The sequence below is a fragment of the Emys orbicularis genome, chromosome 2, assembly GCF_028017835.1.
Source record: "Emys orbicularis isolate rEmyOrb1 chromosome 2, rEmyOrb1.hap1, whole genome shotgun sequence".
Lineage (NCBI taxonomy): Eukaryota > Metazoa > Chordata > Testudines > Emydidae > Emys > Emys orbicularis.
In genome coordinates this window covers 175,493,151-175,515,322 of record NC_088684.1, presented here as the reverse complement: position 1 = coordinate 175,515,322, position 22,172 = coordinate 175,493,151, and the positions used below count along the sequence as shown (strand labels likewise).

General features: G+C 43.3%; 1 protein-coding gene across 1 annotated transcript in view; it reads right to left on the bottom strand.

The window, feature by feature from the left end:
- CTNNAL1 (catenin alpha like 1) overlaps positions 1-22,172 on the bottom strand; it is a 158,685-nt gene that overhangs the window by 94,295 nt on the left and 42,218 nt on the right. The window contains exon 3 of the mRNA XM_065399786.1: positions 15,355-15,542. Coding sequence (XP_065255858.1) covers positions 15,355-15,542 — 188 coding nt within the window. The remainder of the gene's footprint in view (positions 1-15,354; positions 15,543-22,172) is intronic.

Here is a 22,172-nt window from a genome sequence, read left to right as displayed (position 1 = left end):
ATGTGCAACCCATATTTCAGGTTGCAGTTCCCTTTGCTCAGAATTTAATTTAGTGGCTGGCCGTGCACAGCTGAACCTAAACTGAGATTCCTCACCCAAAGGAAATGAAAACTCTATGGTGTCTTGAAGGTATTTTTTCTTTGGTTAAAGGTAGTAATTTGTGGTATTTCACAGTTTTGTATACATCTTGGTTTAGGATGTGGCTCAGACTCAATAAGGTATATATTTTTGGCAGATAAAATACTGCTTATCCCCATAAATCACGTGTAGGGGCACCGCAGAACAAAGAACAGAAACATTTAATTGCTGTAATTCAGGATCTCCCTTAGGAAAAAAAAGAGATTTCATGTAAATTACCCAATTCCTATCTTTATGGTTCCTGTCTGACCTATAAAACAGGTTATTAGATTACTGTAGGCGCCGCTCAGATGAAAGAAAGCACGGAGGTGTGTGAGTGTGTGTGTTTAACTTAACTGACGCAATATATATGTGTTCTGTAATCCACAACTGAACACCCTAAAGTCTGTCAGTCGCAAAATTGCGTGGTAGAAATATTTAACAAACACCACATGTGCAATGCACATTATTGATATATTCCTACGTCGGTGCTGCCAGATCTGAAATGTGTAACGTCTGGAGGCCTGGCTGCCTATACAAAGGAATAGCGCTACTCAGGATAATTTATTGGGGAATTACAGAAAAGTGAAAGCGAGAAAAATGCCTGCCTGAGCTGGCTGGGGTTTATGTGGTGACAGGTTGGCGTGTGTGTGTTTAGAAGGAAACTTGGACATCTCTCAGAGGTGAAGCACTCTCCATCTGGAGAAAGTGCCCGGGAGATTTGATAGTGCAAGTGACCAGGAATGGACCGTTTGTCTGTAATAAGGGAATCCAGCAGGGTCCTGGACACAGGATTAGGGGAGCCCAGCAGAGGGGGGTCCTGTACGATTTATCTTACATCCGTTATTGTGATATCCAGAGAGATCGGGTGCCAAGGAGGACGCTGCAGGGCAGAGGCAAAGCAGAGATTTTGTGCGTGCGTCTCTGCTGCGGGTGTGAGCACTTTCTGAGAGCGAGCTTGGTGGAGCTGTGTGTGGGTGAGCTCCTGTATGGGTGCAGTCAGGAGCCTTAGAGGGCAGAAGGGACTCTATAGGGGAGAGGCCTCTCTCCCGTCCCCACCGCAGCCCTGGAGCTGGGGGGACAGGTGTCTCTCCTCACCACAGCCCCAAGGCTTGGACGAGGTGTCACCCCACCATAGACCTGCATGCCTCATGCTCCCCCATCACTATCCCCCACCTCACCCACTGCCCCCCACCTCACCCTACGCTCCACCGTGGCTACACCCGTATGCACGCGCCTGTGCGGCTGTAGTAATCAGGTGCGTGGACCTTGATGGTCTCCTGGGCGGCCACGCAGGCGCGCACCTTAGAGGGAACAGTTTGGACTTTCTTGGATTTGTCCACATGCTAAGCAGCAGTTCTGCAGAAAAGCACCTGGGGATTACAGTGGACGAGAAGCTGGATATGAGTCAGCAGTGTGCCCACATTGCCAAGAAGGCCAATGGCATATTGGGCTGTATTAGTAGGAGCATTGCCAGCAGATCGAGGGAAGTGATTATTCCCCTCTATTCGGCACTGGTGAGGCCACACCTGGAGTACTGCGTCCAGTTTTGGTCCCCCCACTACAGAAGGGATGTGGATAAATTGGAGAGAGTCAAGTAGAGGGCAATGAAAATGATTAGGGGGCTGGGGCACATCACTTATGAGGAGAGGCTAAGGGAATTGGGGTTAATTAATCTGCAAAAGAGAAGAGTGAGGGGGGATTTGATAGCAGCCTTCAACTACCTGAAGGAGGGTTCCAGAGGATGGAGCTAGACTGTTCTCAGTGGTGGCAGATGACAGAACAAGGAGCAATGGTCTCAAGTTGCAGTGCGGGAGAGGTCTAGGTTGGATATTAGGAAACATTATTTCACTAGGAGGATGGTGAAGCACTGGAATAGGTTACCTAGGGAGGTGGTGGAATCTCCATCCTTAGAGGTTTCTAAGCCCTGGCTAGGATGATTTAGTTGGTGTTGGTCCTGCTTTGAGCAGGAGATTGGACTAAATGACCTCCTGAGGTCTCTTCCAACCCTAATGTTCTATGATTCTATTCTATGATCTTTCCTAAAGTATGGTACCGAGAACTAGATACAGTACTCCAGCTGAAGCTTCACCAATGCCAAGTAGAGCAGAACAATTATCTCCCACCTCTTACATACAAAACTCCTGTTAATACATCCCCGAGTGACATTAGCCTTTTTGCAGCTGCATCACATTGATGACTCATACTCATGATTCACTATAAGCCCTCGATTTTTTTCAGCTGTACTATTGTCTAGCCAGTTATTCCCTATTTTGTAGCTGAGCATTTGAAGTACTTTGCTCTTGTCTTTACTGAATTTAATCTTGTTGAATTCAGACCAATTCTCCAACTTGTCAAGGTCATTTGAAATTTTAATCCTGCCCTCCAAAGTGCTTATAACCCCCTTCCCATCTTAGTGTCATCTGCCAATTTAATACTTCTTTCCATCAATGAAAATATTGACCAGTACCAGACCCAAGACTGGCCCCAATGGGACTTCACTAGATATGCCCTCCCAGTTTGAAAGCAAACCATTGGTAACTACAGTTTTATGGTCTTTCAAGCAGTTGTGCATCTACCTTATAGTAATTTCACTTAGACCATATTTCTCCAGTTTGCTTATGACAAGGTCATGTGAGATTGTGTCAAAAGCTTTACTGAAAATCAAGATATATCCAGTGTACTACTTCCCTCCTATCCACTAGGCCAGAAACCCTGCCAAAGAAGGAAATTAGGTTGTTTTGACATAATTTGTTCTTAAAAAATCCATGTTGAATAGTCCTTATAACCCTATTATCCTCTAGATGCTTACAAATTGTTTTTTTAATGTGTTCCAGTATCTCTCCAGGTATCAAACTTAGGCTGACTGGTCTATAATGCCTCATGTCCTCTTTGTTCCCCTTTTTAAAGATTGGTACTATGTTTGCTCTTCTCCAGACATCTGGGCCTCCCCAGTCCTCCATGAGTTTTCAAACATAACTGCTAACAGTACTGAGATTGCTTCAGCTAGTTCCTTAAGGACTCTAGGATGAATTTCATCAGGCCCTACCAATTTGAATATATCTAACTTTGCTAAATATTCTTTAGATATCCGTTCTTTCCCTATTTTGGTTTGTGTTCCTTCGCCCTTGATGTTGTTAGTAATTATGCTGAGTATCTGGTCACCATTAATGTTTTTAGTGAAGACTTCAGTAAAATAGGCATTAAACACCTCAGCTTCTAGATGTCATCAATTTTTAGCTCTTCTTCCCCATTAAGCGGAAGACCTACACTTTTCTTCATCTTTCTCTTGCTCCTAATGTATTAAACCTCTTCTGTTTCCTTGTATGTCTCTTGCTTGGTGTAATTCATTTTGTGCTGTAGTCTTTCTGATTTTATCCCTACATGCTTGTGCTATTCTTTTGTAATCCTCCTAAGCAATTCATCCAAATTTCCACTTTTTGTAAAATTGCTTTTTGATTTTCAGGTCATTAAAGAGCACCTCATGGAGCCATAGTGGGATCTTACTATTTTTCCTATGCATCAGGAGAGTTTGCAGTTTTGCTTTTAATATAGTCTCCTTGAAAAACTGTCAGCTCTCCTGAACAACTTTTTCCCTTAGATTTTCTTCCCACCAGTTCTCTGAGTTTGCTGCACTCTGCTTTTTTGAGGTCCATTATCCTTATTCTGCCGCTCTAACTCCTTCCTTTCCTTAGAATCATGAAAGCTATCATTTCATTATCACTTTCACCCGAATTGCCTTCCACCTTCACAGTTGCCACCAATTCCACCCTGTTGCTCAGAATTAAGTCGAAAATGGTGTCCCTCTGGTTACTTCCTGACATTCTGAAACAAAAATGTTGTCCCCAATACATTCCAAGAACTTACTGGAAATACTGTGTTTTGCCATATTACTTTTCCAACAGATCTCTGGGCAGTTGAAGTCCCCCATTACAACCAGGTCTTGTGTTTTCAATATTTGTGTTATTTGTTCTAGATATGCTTCATCCACCTCCCCTTCCCAATTTGGTGGTCTATAACAGACCACTGCCATGATGTCACCTCCCACCCCTTTTTTTAAACCCTTTTTAATATCTTTTCACAGAGACTTTCAACTGATCTGCCTCTAACCTCCTTCTGGACCTCAAATCAAGTGCATTATACATCAAGACTATATACAGCACCTACTCCCTTTTTAGTGCGCCTGTTCTTCCTGAACAATTTATACTCCTCTATACCAATATGCCAGACATGAGATTTATCCCACCAAGTCCCTGTGCTGCCAATTAAGACACAGCATTTAGCTTATGTATGAATACTTCCAGCTCTTCTTGTTTAATTCCCATACTTCTTGCTTAGACTTATCTTGGTGTCTTGTGCCATGCAGATCACATTCTCATTTATTTACATATTTGATTGCCAAAGATGGTTGACAGCAGTAGGACCATCAATATTCCAAGTAAGAACAGGCATAGTTGAATCTGCTAAGGACTACACTTAGAAAGAAGAATCCTTCAAGTTACTGTCACTAACACAGCAATGGCATCATACTGTTCACCTTTGCAGAACATTTCTAATTTACTAATTTTAATGTATTAACTAGGGCTGTCAATTAATCGCACTTAACTCACATGATTAACTCAAAAAATTAATGATTAAAAAAATTAATCATGATGAATCACACTTAATACCAATTGAAATTTATTTAATAATTTTGGATATTTTTCTACATTTTCAATATTGATTTCAATTACAACACAGAATACAAAGTGCACAGTGCTCACTTTATATGATTTTTTATTACAAATACATGCACCGTAAAAATGATAAACAAAATAGTATTTTTCAATTCACCTTATACAAGTACTGAAGTGTAATCTCTTTATCGTGAAAGTGTAACTTACAAATGCAGATTTTTTTTGGTTACATAACTGCACTCAAAAACAAAACAGTGTAAAACTTTAGAGCCTACAAGTCCGCTCAGTCCTTCTTATTCTACCAATCGCTAAGACAAACAAGTTTGTTTACATTGACAGGAGATACTGCTGCCTGCTTCTTATTTACGTCACCTGAAAGTGAGAATAGGCATTCACATGGTATTTTTATAGCTGGCGTTGCAAGATATTTACATGTCAGATATGCTAAACATTCGTATGCCCCTTCATGCTTCGGCCACCATTCCAGAGAACATGATTCCATGCCGATGATGCTTGTTAAAAAAATAATGTGTCGATTAAATTTTGACTGTACTCCTTGTGAGGAGAATTGTATGTCTCCTGCTCTGTTTCACCTGCATTCTGCATATATTTCTGCACATGTTATAGCAGTCTCGGATGATTACCCAGCACGTTTGTTTTAAAAACACTTTCACTCCAGATTTGACAAAGCGAAAAGAAGGTACCAATGTGAGATTTCTAAAAATAGCTACAGCACTCAACCCACGGTTTAAGAATCTGAAGTGCCGTCCAAAATCTGAGACGGAGGAGGTGTTCAGACTTCTAAAAGCATGCTTCAAAGAGCAACACTCTGATGCAGAAACAGAACCCAAACCACCAAAAATGAAAATCAATCTTCTGCTGATGGCATTTGACTCAGATGATGAAAATGAACATGCGTCAGTCCGCACTGCTATGAATCATTATCAAGCAGAACCCGTCATCAGTATGGAAGCATGTCCTATGGAACGGTGGTTCAAGCATGAAGGGACATATGAATCTTTAGTGCATCTGGCATGTAAATATCTTGAAACGCCAGCTACAACAGTGCCATGTGAATGCTCGTTCTCACTTTCAGGTGACATTGTAGACAAGAAGCAGGCAGCATTATCTCCTGCAAATTGTAATCAACCTTGTTTGTCTGAGTCATTGGCTAACCAAGAAGCAGGACTGAGTGAACTTGTAGGCTCTAAAGTTTTACGTTGTTTTATTTTTGAATGCAGTTTTTTTTGTACCTAAGTCTACATTTGTAAGTTCAACTTTCATGATAAAGAGATTGCACTGCAGTACTTGTATGAGGTGAACTGAAAAATATTTTTTTTTGTTTTTTTACAGTACAAATATTTGTAATCAAATATAAATATAAAGTGAGCACTGTACACTTTGTATTCTGTGTTGTAAGTGAAATTAATATATTTGAAAATGTAGTAAACATCTAAAAATGTTTAAAATAAATGGTATTCTATTGTTTAAATCACGCGATTAATTGCAATTAATTTTTTTAATCACTTGACAGCCCTAGTATTACCATTTGGCTTTATTTCTTGCACTTAAGTTTGATTAATTGTATATATGAAACAATCAACATTAAAATTAAGGTATATTTCCTAATTTTTTTTTTTAATTACACCAATTGAAGATATTTAAGACTTAAAAAGTTAAATCACATAACATTTGTGTTTGCAGTGTTGTTGTAGTCATATTGGGCCCAGGATATGCGACACACAGGGTAGATGAGGTAATACTTTTTATTGCACCAACTTCTCTTGATTGAAGGGACGTGCTTTCAGGCTTCACAGAGCTCTTTCTGAAGTCTGAAAAAAAAGTAACCAGAGTGTCACAGTGAAATACAAGATGGGACAGATTGTTAAGCATAAGGGGTTCACACATGTAGAAGATGACCACGTCAAATAAAACGGGCAATTAAGAATTAGAAGGCAGTAGGGTGTGTTACAAATTGTTATGAGCCTTAAAAATCTGTTTCTATTCAGTCCATTAATTTTAGTTTCCAGCAGAGTTATGAAGTTAAGCTCCCAGGCTCATCTTTTGAAGGTGTTGTGCAGGTTTCCTTTGAGGATGAGGAGTGAGAGGTCATATATGGAGTGATCAGTTTGTGAAAAATGTTCACCCATTGGTGATAGAATTTGGGGTTATTATTTTTCCTGAGAGAGTTCATTCAAGAGCATAGTGATTGTCTGGTTTCATCCACATAGTTGTTGTTGGGGCATCTGATGCACTGGATAAGTTACACCGCTATCAAAAAAATGCCATTCAACACAAAATCCAAAAGTAGAACCAACTACAACAACTCAACAGCCAACAGACCACCACCTCCAGGAGAAACCATGACACCAGGACCAACCACATGGATATGATACCCCAACGTCATCAACCTAACGTGACTACCCCTAACCAGACTGAAATACAGAGTTCAGACTCTTCAAGGGACTGAACTTCTGCCCCAGCACAAAACCTGATACCATACTAACATGTGGAGAGCTAGAACAATTCTTATGCCGACTCCACTGCAAGGAATTCTTTTCACAACAAGACAACACCACCTACAACTACCACATACCCAAACATAGTCATAAGAAAAAACAATCACTGACTGGACACATGCCAGCAGACAGAAACACATTGCTTTAGGGGGGGAAAAATCAACTCTAAAACCCTCAACAAACATTACATCCACCACAATCTCTCCAACTCCAAGAGGACAGCTACACAAGTCCCTGAAATCCAGTCCCATATAGTGATAAGAACAGATGACAAACAGGACACCATCGTAGTCCTTAATCGTGAAGTCTACATTAACGAGGCTAACAGACAACTCTCCAACACCACCAACTACAAAGAACTCAGAGATGACCCCACACCACTATTCAGACAGGAATTTAAAGATACCATCGAATCTTCCCCAAACAACTTCAAGAAAAACTTTACACCTCATCCCCCATGAACCTTCTACATGATTCCCAAGGTATATAAACAAGGGAAGACCCACGGAGACCCATCATATCTGGCCACAGCACTCTTACAAAGGAATATCAGGACTCAGAAGCCATCCTCAAACCACCCACCACACAAAGGGGCAGTTTCCACCAAGACACTAGCAACTTCCTTCCGAAACTCTGCAATGCTAACAACCTCCCCCAGAACACCATCCTTGCCAAAATGGAGGTTACCTCCCCATACACCAAACATCCCAAACCATGAAAACAGCCATGGGTACTAGCATAGTTCCCCAATATGCCAGCCTCTTCATGGGCCACCTCAAGGGAGAATTTCTAGAAAAATGCACCCCAAAGCCAACGATATACCTGAGATAAACTGTTGATATTTTCATCCTCTGGAAAGATAACCTAACCTTCCTCACATTTTCACCACAACTTTCACAACCTCCACCCACATCCACCAAATTCTTTCAAGAACACTCCCACCAGAATCGACTTCCTGGATACCACAATCAGCTTCAACAATGGAACCCTACGGACAACCATATACAAAAACCCCACAAATAACCACAGTTACCTCCACAGGTCCAGCAATCACCCCAGACACACCAAGAAATCTGTTTATAGCCAGGCACTCACATACCACAGAACTTTGCTCTGAAGAGAAAGTCTGAGATACACACTTAAACCCGCCTTCACCAAACAAAGACACTCAATGAGGGAAGTAGATCACATTGTGGAATACGCCATCCAAATACCCCAGAAGAGCCAGCCTCAATACGGCAGGGAACAGGGGGAATCACTGACCACATACCTCTAGTTGTGACCTACCACCCCACACTAAAACACAAATGAGGTATTATTAGGGCCTTTCGTTTTCAGTTTTTATTTTATTTAATTTTTCCTGGGAATTTATCAGTTTATTACCACAGCAGCAAAAACAAGTGAAAATCAGTGCAAAAAACTATTAATTTTTCTGGGTAAATATTGAGGTTTATTTTGGTGGATGGAAAGACAAGGAAAAAGAGTATTCAGTAGATTAATGCTTTGAATTCCATTCATCAATGTGGTTTCTTGCAGAACTAAGGGTATGTCTACACTACGGGATTAATCCGAATTTATATAATTCGAATTTTGGAAACAGATTGTATGAAGTCGAATGTATGCGGCCACACTAAGCACATTAATTCGGTGGTGTGCGTCCATGTACCGGGGCTAGCGTCAATTTCTGGAGCGTTGCACTGTGGGTAGCTATCCCATAGCTATCCCATAGTTCCCGCAGTCTCCTCCACCCATTGGAATTCTGGGTTGAGATCCCAATGCCTGATGGGGCCAAAAACATTGTCGCGGGTGGTTCTGGGTATATCCTCCCCCCTCTCCAGGGAAGCAATGGCAGACAACCATTTCGCGCCTTTTTCCTGGGTGAACAGTGCAGACGCCATACCACAGCAAGCATGGAGCCCGCTCAGCTCAAGACAGCAGTCATGAACATTGTAAACACCTCGCGCGTTATCGTGCAGTTTATGCTGAACCAGAACCTGCAAAACCAGGCAGCGAGGAGTAGGCTACGGCAGCGAGAGTGATGAGGATATGGACATGGAATTCTATCGAACCGCGGGTCCCGGTGCTTTGGAGATCATGCTGTTAATGGGGCAGGTTATAGCCGTGGAATGCCGATTCTGGGCCCAGGAAACAAGCACAGACTGGTGGGACCGCATAGTGTTGCAGGTGTGGGACGATTCCCAGCGGCTGCGAAACTTTCGCATGCATAAGGGCACTTTCTTGGAACTTTGTGACTTGCTTTCCCCTGCCCTGAAGCGCCAGAATACCAAGATGAGAGCAGCCCTCACAGTTGAGAAGCGAGTGGCGATAGCCCTGTGGAAGCTTGCAACGCCAGACAGCTACCGGTCAGTCGGGAATCAATTTGGAGTGGGCAAATCTACTGTGGGGACTGCTGTGATGCAAGTAGCCAAAGCAATCACTGAGGTGCTGTTACGAAAGGTAGTGACTCTGGGAAATGTGCAGGTCATAGTGGATGGCTTTGCTGCAATGGGATTCCCTAACTGTGGTGGGGCGATAGATGGAACCCACATCCCTATCTTGGCACCGGAGCACCAGGGTACCCAGTACATAAACCGCAAGGGGTACTTTTCAATGGTGCTGCAAAGCACTTGTGGATCACAAGGGACGTTTCACCAACATCAACGTGGGCTGGCCGGGAAGGGTTCATGACGCTCGCGTCTTCAGGAACACTAATCTGTTTAAACGGCTGCAGCAAGGGACTTACTTCCCAGACCAGAAAATAACCGTTGGGGATGTTGAAATGCCAATAGTTATTCTTGGGGACCCAGCCTACCCCTTAATGCCATGGCTCATGAAGCCATACACAGGCAGCCTGGACAGGAGTCAGGAGCTGTTCAACTACAGGCTGAGCAAGTGCAGAATGGTGGTAGAATGTGCATCTGGCCGTTTAAAAGGTCGCTGGCGATCGCTACTGACTCGCTCAGACCTCAGCCAAACCAATATCCCCATTGTTATTTCTGCTTGCTGTGTGCTCCACAATCTCTGTGAAAGTAAGGGGGAGACCTTTATGGCGGGGTGGGAGGCTGAGGCAAATCGCCTGGCTGCTGATTACGCGCAGCCAGACACCAGGGCGATTAGAAGAGCACACCAGGAAGCGTTGTGCATCAGAGAAGCTTTGAAAACCAGTTTCATGACTGGCCAGGCTACAGTGTGAAATTTCTGTTTGTTTCTCCTTCATGAAAACCCACCCCTTTTATTGACTCATTCTCTGTAAGGAACCCACCCTGCCCCTTCCCCCAGCTTGCTTTCAAAGGAAATAAAGTCACTATCATTTAAAAATCATGTATTCTTTATTAAGTGATTATAAACAGAGGGAGAGAACCGACAAGGTAATCTGGGTGAGGTTTGGGAGGAGGGAAGTAAAAGGCCACTGAAAAAATTCAATATAATGACAGCCTTTTGGTTGGGCTGTCCACTGGGGTGGAGTGGGAGGGTGCACGGAGCCTCCCCCCCCGCGTTCTTACACATCTGGGTGAGGAGGATATGGAACATGGTGAGGGGGGAGGGAGGTTATACAGCGGCTGCAGCGGCAGTCTGTTATCCTGCTGCCGTTCCTGAAGCTCCACCAGACGCCGGAGCATGTCCGTTTGATCACGCAGCAGCCCCAGCGTTGCAGCCTGCCACCTCTCATCTCGAGCGTCCCTCATGACCTCACGTTCACTGGCATCTTTCCTAAATTTAGATACCATGTCCTTCCACTCATTCAAATGAGCTCTTTCATTGCGGGTGCATTCCATTATTTCCGTGAACATCTCGTCTCACGTCCTCTTTCTACGGCGCCTTATCTGAGATAGCCTTCGGGACGGAGGAGGGAGGCTTGAAAAATTTGCAGCTGCTGGAGGGAGGGTTGAAAAAAAGGAGAGAAGTTTTTAAAATGATACATTTTACAGAACAATGCTTATACTCTTTCACGGTGAACAACACTATTCACATTACATAGCACATGTGATTTCAGTACAAGGTCGCATTTTCCATCTTAATATTGAGTGCCTGTGGCTTTGGTGTTAGAGATCACAGATGCAGGTCCGGGCAACAGAATTCAGCTTGCATGCGGCCATGGTAAGCCATTGTCTTTCGGCTTCTGCGCCCTCCTTTCCCACATACCAAGCAAAGCCCGTTGACTGCTGCGGTTTTCCTGTTAACCTTCAGCAGCAGAAAACAAACGAAACACCCCCGCCCCCCATCCAATTCTCTGGGATGATCGCTTTATCCCTCCCCCCACCGCGTGGCTGGTATCAGGGAAGATCCCTGCAGAAACCAAACTAACCCCTCCCCCCCCCGCCATGAATTATCTGGGATGATCACTATACACCTCCCCCCACCGCTTGGCTGGTAACAGGGAAGATCCCTGCTAGCCAAACGCGAAAAGCTCAGGGCCAATTCCCCCCCCCCCCCCCCCGCGCTTGGCTAACTGCAGGGAAGGATTTCTTTTCAGCCACAGGCAAACAGCCCAGTAGGAACGGCCACCTCTGTCCCCTTAATTAAATTCCCGTATTTCAACCAGGTTACCATGAGCGATATCACTCTCCTGAGGATTACACAGCGAGATAAAGAACGGATGTTGCTTGAATGCCAGCAAACACCGGGACCATACGCTGCCAGGCTTTGTCAGGCAATGATACCAGATTACTTGCTGCAAACATGGCGTGGTCAAGTGTCCTACCATGGAGGACGGAATAAGGCTGCACTGCCCGGAAACTTTGTGGCAAGGCTTTTGGAGTACCTCCAGGAGAGCTTCATGGAGATGTCCCTGGAGGATTTCCGCTCCATCCCCAGACACGTTAACAGACTTTTCCAGTAGCTGTACTGGCCGCGAATGCATCCCAAGTCCTCAGGGCAAAGTAATCATTAAAAACCCTTGCTTTTAAAACAAGTTTTATATTTTAAAAGGTAAACTCACCTTAGGTCCCTTCCATGGGGTCATGGTCTTGGATACTGGCTTGGGAGGGTACTTCAGTCAGGCTGAGAAAAAGATCCTGGCTGTTGGGGAGAAGGGAGTGCTGTGTGCTCTCCGCAAGCTCGTCCTCCTCCTCTTCCCCGTCCGCAGAATCCTCAGGTGTAGCTGATGAGATTATCCCCGCCTCGGAATCCACGGTCAGAGGTGGGGTAGTGGTGGCGGCCCCCCCTAGAACTGCATGCAGCTCGGCGTAGAAGCGGCATGTCCGCGGCTCTGACCCGGAGCGACCGTTTACCTCCTTTCTTTTTTGATAGGCTTGTCTGAGCTCCTTGACTTTCACGTGGCACTGATCTGAGTCCCTATTGTGGCCTCTTTCCATCATGCCCTTGGAGATTTTTTCAAAAGTTTTGGCATTTTGTCTTTTCGAACGAAGTTCTGCTAGCACTGAATCCTCTCCCCATATAGCGATCAGATCCAGTACCTCCCGTATGGTCCATGCTGGTGCTCTTTTTCGATTATCGGCCTGCATGGTTACCTGTGCTGATGAGCTGAGCTATCTGTGGTCACCTGTGCTCTCCACGCTGGGCAAACAGGAAATGAAATTCAAATGTTGGTGGGGCTTTTCCTGTCTACCTGGCCAGTGCATCCGAGTTCAGATTGCTGTCCAGAGCGGTCACAATGGTGCACTCTGGGACAGCTCCCGGAGGCCAATACCATCGAATTGCGGCCACACTAACCCTAATTCGAAATAACAATATCGATTTTGGCGCTACGCCGCTCGTCGGGGAGGAGTACAGAAATCGATTTTAAGAGCCCTTTATTTAGAAATAAATGGCTTCGTTGTGTGGACGGGTGCAGGGTTAATTCGATTTAACGCTGCTAAATCCGAATTAAAGTCATAGTGTAGACCAGGCCTTAAACAATGCCATCTCTAATCCCCAAATAAAACTTTTCATTTGAATAAACAGTTTACTGTTGTAGACTTAGAACTATTAGCCTATAAATATTTACATTTAATAATTGGGCCACACATTTGAAGCGCATAAACTCAACTTCATCCTTTTCTCCTGTTTTTGTATTTTTAAAACTTTCAAATACTTCCTTGTGTTCTGAAACTTACTCTCATACAGATTTTCATTTTCTTCCCATTTTAGGGTGTTAAATCTTTAAACCATTATCTGCTAACAGTTCAAAATGTGTATGTGGTGGGCATGAGATTCATCAGTACATTCAAATGTGCACACACTTCAGAGCCTGCATGCGTGCCTGTTTGTTTATTGTGTGTATCTTCTAGACTAATACATAGCCTTATTTCAACAGGCAGCTTTGCATATACACACACAGACTAATGTATTATCATAATACATATATCTCATGCAATGTACTGTATTTTCCTAATAAAACAAGTTATTTTTTAATATATTTGAATGATATAAAAGTAGGGTGAAAAAAATCAGGAAAAAAAATGAATACTTTTTGTAAAACCCGGGAATTTTTTGGTAAAAAACAGTTTGAAGTTAAACTAAGGGGCTTAGGTATCAAACAATTACAACCCACAGGAACCACAACCTGCAAAAAAAGTTTCCCAAACTCCCTCTTCTGACTGCCAAACAACCCCCCAGCCTCATGACCCTCAACCAAAACAAGTTCCCCATCTACTAAGGCATCACAGCTCAAAGCAGTATCAGACTCTGGCACAAACAAGGATGCAAAACCTGCATCTGGAGTCATATCTCCACTGCTACAATGATCAATACTCCCCATTCCCAACACACCCTCAAGAGCCATTGGTCATAGAATATCAAGGTTGGAAGGGACCTCAGGAGGTCATCTAGTCCAACCCCCTGCTCAAAGCAGGACCAACACCAACCAAATGGTCCTACACATGCCTGTAACAACATGTGGTATACTTCGTCCAATGCACTAAAGGCCCCAAACAACAACTATGTGGTTGAAGCCACACAATCACTACACACACAGACCACAGAAAAACAAGACAAGAACACCCTATCATCCATGGCCAAACACTTCTCACACTTGATCACTCCATAGCTGACCTCTCAGTCCTTGTCCTCAAAGGAAACCTGTACAACACCTTCAAAAGACAAGCCTGGGAGCTTAACTGCCCACTTTATTTGAAGTGGTGGTCTACAACATATGTGAACCCCTTATGCTTAACAATCTGACCCACCTTGTATTTAGCTGAGACATTCTGGTTACATTTTTTCAGACCTGAGGAAGAGCTCTGTGAAACTTGAAAGCTTTTATTGGACCAATTTCTGTTGCTCCAATAAAAGATATCACCTCACCTACCTTGTGTCTCATAAAATATTTATTTCAATCTAAAAAACAGACATGGACTCTCTCATTAGCATTCCTCTCCATTCATCCAGCCAGCCTCAGCTTATGGATCCTCCTCAGCTCTTTACTGCTGACATGTTGAGAACGTGCTCTTTGCCTTGCTGCTGACAGTTGGTGGAAACATGTTTAAAAATGTCCTGTTGGATCTAACAGAAGAGAGATTTTCATTGGCCATTTTACCAACAGCCATCCTTTGCACCCAACAGAAAATATAAAAGCCAATTTTTTTCCGTGCCAAAGTAAATGAACACTAACACACCACCTCATCTTTCTCCTCACAAAATAGCACCTCAAGTCTTTTGACACAATGCTCAAAGTCACCAAAATAACTTTAGACACTTGCCCAACAATAACCACTCTTCACACACTGGGTAGGATACCTTGTGGCAATATTTAACTATTTTGTATTACTTCCCCCCAACCCCAAGAAGTGCCACTAATAGATTAAACAAATGTAGCCATATTGACAGACAAGAGAATATAAAGCAAAGTATATAAGACAAGTTAATTGCAAATGTGACCTAAAGTCTCTTGATTCAGTATTTCCTGAAATAAAGAATCTAAATAGACTTTTTTACAAGTTTCACAGTTTCTTCTCTTAAAATATATATAGTTAAACTAAGGAGGAAAAAAACCATAGTTCTTTAATACTAAGTGTAATGCAAAGTATTACTTCATTTTGTACCAAATTCTCTCACATCTCCAGCACATATAGTTTCAGGAATAACAAGAGACACTTAAATACCTTGTTTCTGGAAGCTAAAATTTGTTTAATAACTATTCTGTCTGCCAGCACCAGCACCTTTGTCACTGACGAAAGCAGCAATCTTGCAGCTTTTACTACTCCTGTTTTGTCTGTAAAAATGGTTATCCGGCCATCAGATTCTGGATGATCCAAGTTAGCTACATCTGTAAGTTGTGCAATTGTTTCACCTAAAAAAACAAAAATAAATAAATAACTTTTGTGCTTTTAAAACAGAAAAAAGCTGAGAACATAAAAAATGCCTATATTAAAAGGGATAAGGGGCACCTGCCTTGCAGATATTGCTTGCTCCCTTTTGTCTTGTTTCCTATTACTAACTATAGATGATTCTGCCTCCTCACTTCAGCTCCCAGCTGCTTGATATTTGCTCCTTCTCTCCCTCAAACATGACCAAAATTTTGGTTTTGCCCTCAAGAGCTTGTAGGTTTAATTTTGCTTTGGAAAAAAATGAAAGTTAGTATTGCTCTCCTACTTTTTTTCTTTTTAATAGCAAAAATTAAGTTCATGCAAGCACTGGAACAAAAACAGAAGAACCCATAGTCCAACCAGCATTTATTCTGTCAAGTCGTGGCTAGTATTCTCACCAGCTAACTGATTTGTAGATTTCATTTTGTTTTAAAAATTCTCAAGTGTAAAGAATAAACAGCCCCCAACAGGAATTTTAAATATCCAGTAAAATAGTTTTGTATTTGTTGGGCTACTGGGGAAGCACTGTAATGACACTACTGTGTATAGGTTTTAGGAAGACGATGCAGAGTCATAGACAGAAAGGAAGAACAGAGAAAATAAATGATGAAAATTATGTTTTAAAAATTGAATAATGTAAAATTTCACAATTACAACACTGTCTATTTATTTACAGCAACTTTCTCCAAGAGCTAAGAGAATAAGGTTTGTTTTTATCGCTGTAACACAACACCAGTGCTCCCATAATGTACAAGAAACATACTATTATGAAATCTAAAGTGTCTATATCAGAGGTGGGCAAACTGCAGCCCACAGGCCGCCCCTGAGCTCCTTACCCAGGAGGCTCGCCCCCGGCCCCTCTCCTGCTGTTCCCCCTCCCCCACAGCCTGAGCTTGCTCCGCCGCCGGCGCAATGCTCTGGGTGGCGGGGCTGCGAGCTTCTGGGGCAGCACGGCCTGACCCAGTGCTCTGTATTGCGCGGTGGTGACGGCATGGCTGGCTCCAGCCGGGCGGCGTGGCTGTAGTGCCACCAGCGCTCCAAGCAGCGCGGTAAGGGGGCAGGGGAGTTCGGGGGGGGTGGGCAGGGGTCGGGGCGGTCAGAGGGTGGGGGAACAGGGAGGGCAGGGGTCCCGGGGGGGGGCAGTCAGGAATGAGAGGAGGGGTTGGATGGGGCAGCGAGGGGCAGTCAGGGGCAGGGGTTCCGGAGGCAGTCAGGGGACAGGGAGAAGGGGTGGTTGGATGGGGCGGGGTCCCAGGAGGGCAGTCAGGAAGGAGGGGGGGTTGGATGGGGTGGCAGGGGACGGGGGGGTTGGATGGGGCAGGAGTCCTGGGGGGAGAGGGGGGCAGATAGGGGGTGGGGGAGGGCCACAACCCCTGCCCCTAACCGGACCTCCATACAATTTCCGAAACCTGATGCGGCCCTCAGGCTAAAAAGTTTGCCCGCCCCTGGTCTATATCAGTAAAACAGAAGTTACCTAGAACATGTTTGGAAAAATGTGGATCAAGTTTTTACTAACCTTGAGAAAACAGCTTTAAATACCAATCATTTACTACATTACTCACATGCTTTAAATGAGTAACTCCTGTGCTTTAAGAGCAAACGTAACAGCCCAATACCAAGCACAAAACATAAAGATGAAACACCTAATGCTGTCACACCCAATCTCAAAATCCACCATCTCTAGGTGACCATGTGTCCCATTTTGGCCAGGACAGACCCCTTTTTAAACCCTGTCCCAGAGGTCCCAACTTTTTTGGCAAAGCTGGGCATTTGTTCCGTTTGTTCTTGCCAACTGATCCTCCCTTGGAAAGAGCAAAGAGGACAAATGCCCAGTTTTCAAACTGTGGGGCACAAAGGAACATTCAGGGCTGCGAGCGGCAATGTTCCAGGGGGAGGGGCGGAGAGATGGGGGAGAGAGTGTCTCCACACACCCCAGAAGCTGCACAGGCGCTGTGCTGGGAGTCCTGTGGGAGCCTGGCTGATGTGTCTCCTCTGCACCCTGCCCCTCCAGTCATGGAGCAATTGGGTGGCACATGCTCACTCTGCAGCCTAACCAGAGGCCAGTGCTGTTGGGGCCCTAATTCAAACTCTTCACCTTGTCTTGTGTATCACCCAGTATTCGTGGAGACGGCAGAGACGGCCGGGCCATAGAGCCACAACTCATGGTCCCTGCCCTATCAAGCAACCCAGCTGGTAAGTGCCCTACCAGTTCCTACAGAATCTGCTTGTGTCAGGGCACCAAGCACAGCACAGCCCCTCCAGAACCCCCCCACCCCAGCCTTGTGCTGCTGCCCCCAAGTGGTCCATGGAGCCCCCCAGCCTCATGTCCTCCCCACCCCCTGTCCTTCGGGGCCAACGCCCTCCTCCCCCAGCGCCCCAACTAGCCTCTATCCCTCCCCAGTCCGCCTCCAGTTGCCTGCTTCTGCCAAATCATGGACTCCCTGCATCTCCCCAGGGTTGCTATCTGCAGTCTCCTTGGTCCCTTCTGCTACCTGGAGCCTCCTTCCTGCCCTTCTACTATCCCAGCCCCCAAAGGGGCATTGCATGGCTAGCTGGATCATAGTCCAATAGCTTCACCTCCTGGTTCCGAGCTCAAAAGTACTCTCATACTCACTGCTTTGTTGCCAGATCCCAGCCCACACCCATTCCTCTACCCTCCGCTTCCCTCCTGCTCCCATCTCTACTGCTTGGCTTAAATAACCTGACATCTTACCTTAAGTAAGAGAGAATTGTATATACTGTGTATACATGTGTAAATAATGCTTTACTACTTTCTGGGAGAAGGTATGGGGAGCCTTTTAAACTGAACATCGAAGCAAATAGTTGTAAAAAAACCAATTACCTTTCATATTAAATTTTCACTCAAAGGCAAAACAAGCTCTGCTTTGACTCAAAACATCACTTGTTGAGTTTCTTTTAACCACTATGACAAAATATAGTAACAGCAATTGTCATTGTGGATCATACAAGTGGCCCATCTAGTCCTACATCTTGTGTCTCAGTGGCCAATACCAGATGCTTCAGAAAAAAGTTGCAAGAACCCTACAGTAAGCAGTTACAGAATAACCTGTAGAGTAAGTTTTTTCCTAATGTGATCTGTTAGGCCTGCTTATGTCTTGAAGCATGAGGGTTTATCTCTCTTCCAAAACTCTTGGGTTTTTCATTTTAATCCTTACTGACAACTAGTTATTCTTGTTATCCATACAAACATACAAACTTTTTTGAATCTTGTTAATTTTTTTGCCTCAACAGTATTTTCAGGCAATGAGTCCCACAGACTAACTATGCATTGTGTGAAAGTATTTCTCAGTTTAAAGTTATTCCTTTTTAATTTATCTCCTTGTATTATAGGGGGGGGGGGGGGGGAGAGAGAAGAGGCAAAAAAAAAAAAAAAAAAAAGAGGACATCTCCATCTACCTTCTCTATATCATTCATCATGTCCCATTCGATTCATTTGCTCTTCAAACCTAAACAGCTCCAGTGTCTCCATGCCACTGATCATTCTCTATCTCCCTCTGAACCACTTTCCGCTTTTTCTGCTATATATTTTTGGTGACTGTTTCGTTCTTTTTACCCTGTGACTGATAGAAAATACTGAAAATATAGTGTATCAAGAATGAAATAGAATGGCACAACTTTGAGGTTTTCATTGACCTCTCTTAGTACCACCAAGTACTCATTCCTGAGTGAACCAAGTATGCATGAGTAGTTAAAATTACTTTTTCCAACCTGCAGTACCGTACATTGGTCAACATTGGATTTAATCTGCCATGATGCTGCCTATTCATGTAGCTTTGTAAGGTTGTTCTTAAGGCTCGTCAGTTTTTCCTAGTCTTGACTAATCAGACTTGTATGTTACCTACAAATTTACCTCCTTACTGTGTACCAACTTTTTCACGTGTTTATTGACAAAAAATTCTAACAGAGTGCAAAAGCCATGCTGGTTAGACCTATCCCATCATGATTCAAAAGTGTTTTCACCCTTCTCCCCCCCTTTTTAATTTATGTACACTAGAAGTTAAAAAAAATATTTTTTTGCTTGTTGTACATAGAAATCAAGTCACTGGCTACAAAACCCTGTAGTCAAATTAGTGTTAATGTTGGAGCAATAAACAATAAAACCACACACACCAAAAAATGCAAGTAGAATAAAAAATAACATCCAAAACGCTATCCAGGTCTTCAAACCCCCTCATACCAACTCTACAGCCATGCTTTTACCTACACAAAAATGCAACTTCATATCAATTTATTCAAACAATCAAGAATAACTCACTCCCAATTTTTTTATTTATATAGTTTAGCCTTAATATTTTACCAAAAGCGCCTTAAGCACAGTGCAAGAGAATAAAAACAAAAATAAATAGTAAGATCAGGATGGAAAAAAACTTTTAAATTGTATTTAAATAAGATTTTGTATTTATATTATCTTAGTTCTTTACTTTATTCCAATTTACAGTCAAATTGCTGCAGTGGGTGCTTGTACTTTTTTTTTTTTTTTTTTTTTAAACTAGTTTAATTGTTAGAAGAACTTCAGATTTGACAGGGTTTTTTTTACTAAGAAGTTTCACACTTAAAATGTTGATTTATGCCAAAAGAGAGAAGCCCCAGGACCTCGTTGACATCCTGGTGGTGTTCTCAAAACAAAACTCAAACACAAAATTGATAAGAAAATAGCTAGAGCCCTGTGTGGCTACACAATTTATATCTGCAGATATAAAGCAGATATCCACAGAGCTGCAGGGCTCTGGTGACAATGAGCAAGACCAGCAGGGCCATGGCCAGCAACCGGGCCAGCAAACGCAGCTGCTTTCGCCACTGCACGTCAGGCTGCCACTCACAGGAGCCAGTGCCCAGCCCTGGCAGCTCCTCCGGTATTGCTGTGCCACCCCCAGCCTTGCCCAGTGGGGCAGGCACCAGGCTCACCAGCAGCTGTCCCTTGCACATACTAGTGCCATACTTGTGTATCCGGGAAGGGCTCTACCAATAGCCTATATTTTATTTGCAACCAGCACCACCTTGAGATATACTGAAATCCATTATTCAAGCAAACTGAAATGCTTCAATCAGGCTATACTTCACCATACGGATTTACAGTGGCTGGGTACTTTATGAAGTGTTCCAAGCCAAGAAGACTTCAGCCCGATCCTGCAGAAATTTACCCAATTAACTTTAAGAATGTGAGTAGTCCCATTGAACTCAGAACTATTTAGGTGCTGAAGTCTTTTTGAAGGATCTGGACAGAAACATTTTCACAAACTATCCAGTTACTGCATATATACGAGTATAGATATATGGAGTAACACAAACTATTGTGTATGATACAGTAACTGCTATAGGAGGAGCAATTTACATGTCTATTTGATTACAATCACTCAGGATACTGTCAAAAGTGGCAAGGAATATAGGTGCCATCTTTGCAAAAGGTAGTGCCGCTAATAGCTACATACAGTTCTATACACATTCTAAATTTACTGTCAAAAGGCTTGAAAGGAAAGAATATCAAAGATCCTACTTCCAATTAAATTATTTTGCATCAACTACTTTGTAGTTTGCCAAATATTAACAGGAAAATGTCTGTATATTTGTCATGCCTCAAGTAGACTGAAACATAAACATCTGAGTTCACAAAGTCTGTGAGGAGTGCAGCAGAATACTGACTTTGCCAGAAAGTAACAAATATTAATGTGACGAGTTGTGCTAGGGAATTGCTCTGAATATTAATGCCAGTTGCAGTGGTACTTGATTTTGTACAGAAGAATTCATGTTCAATCGCTAAATCCACTGAAGACTGGAAGAAGCCTGAAAAATCTTTTTACTGAATTGCAATTATGTTATGTAAAAATATGAGTTCATAAAACAGTGTGATCAGGTTGCAACACCATGTAATTTTCTAACAGATGATTAATCTCCACCATCACCAGCATCCACACAGAGAAAGCATTATACAAGTTTCTGCTGGAAGTGTGTTTCTGCCAACAATATTTCTCCATTCCAGAAAGTTATGCTCTCTAATTAAATACTGAAAAACACGATAACTGTTCATTAGTTAATGTCTCAAGTAAATATCCCAAGAGAAAACAGATGCAACCATGAAAGCAGTATGTCAACTGTAAACTGCAATGGCTTCTTCTGCTGTGTTTAATGACTATTTTCATCATTTGGCCCGGTGAAAGAATGGTTACTTACCTCACAGTAACTGTGGTTCTTTGAGATGTGTTGTCCACACAGATTCCATTCTTGGTGTGCATGTACCCCATGCGCATGAGTTCGGATTCTTTGTGCTCAGATGCGCCAATAGAAAATCATTTCCATAAAGCTTAGTAAGTCAGTCTCGTTGAAGATGTCCTGCTTTGGAGAGCAGAATATTCTGGAAACTCAGCTGAACAGCTTCTTTTGGTGGATGACATCCAGCCAGCATCCAGTCTGTCAGATGCAACAAAGCTGTATCTAGGTGTAGGATCTGACTGCTGTTCTGCAAGACTCTCAGTCAGGACTGGCAGAATACTGCGTTGAAAGGTTCACCAGAACTTAATACCAGAACTGCCTGTCTCAGCTAGGGGCTATCAATCATCCACCCTGCATCTTGCTCAGTTTCCCTCATGGGGCTTGGT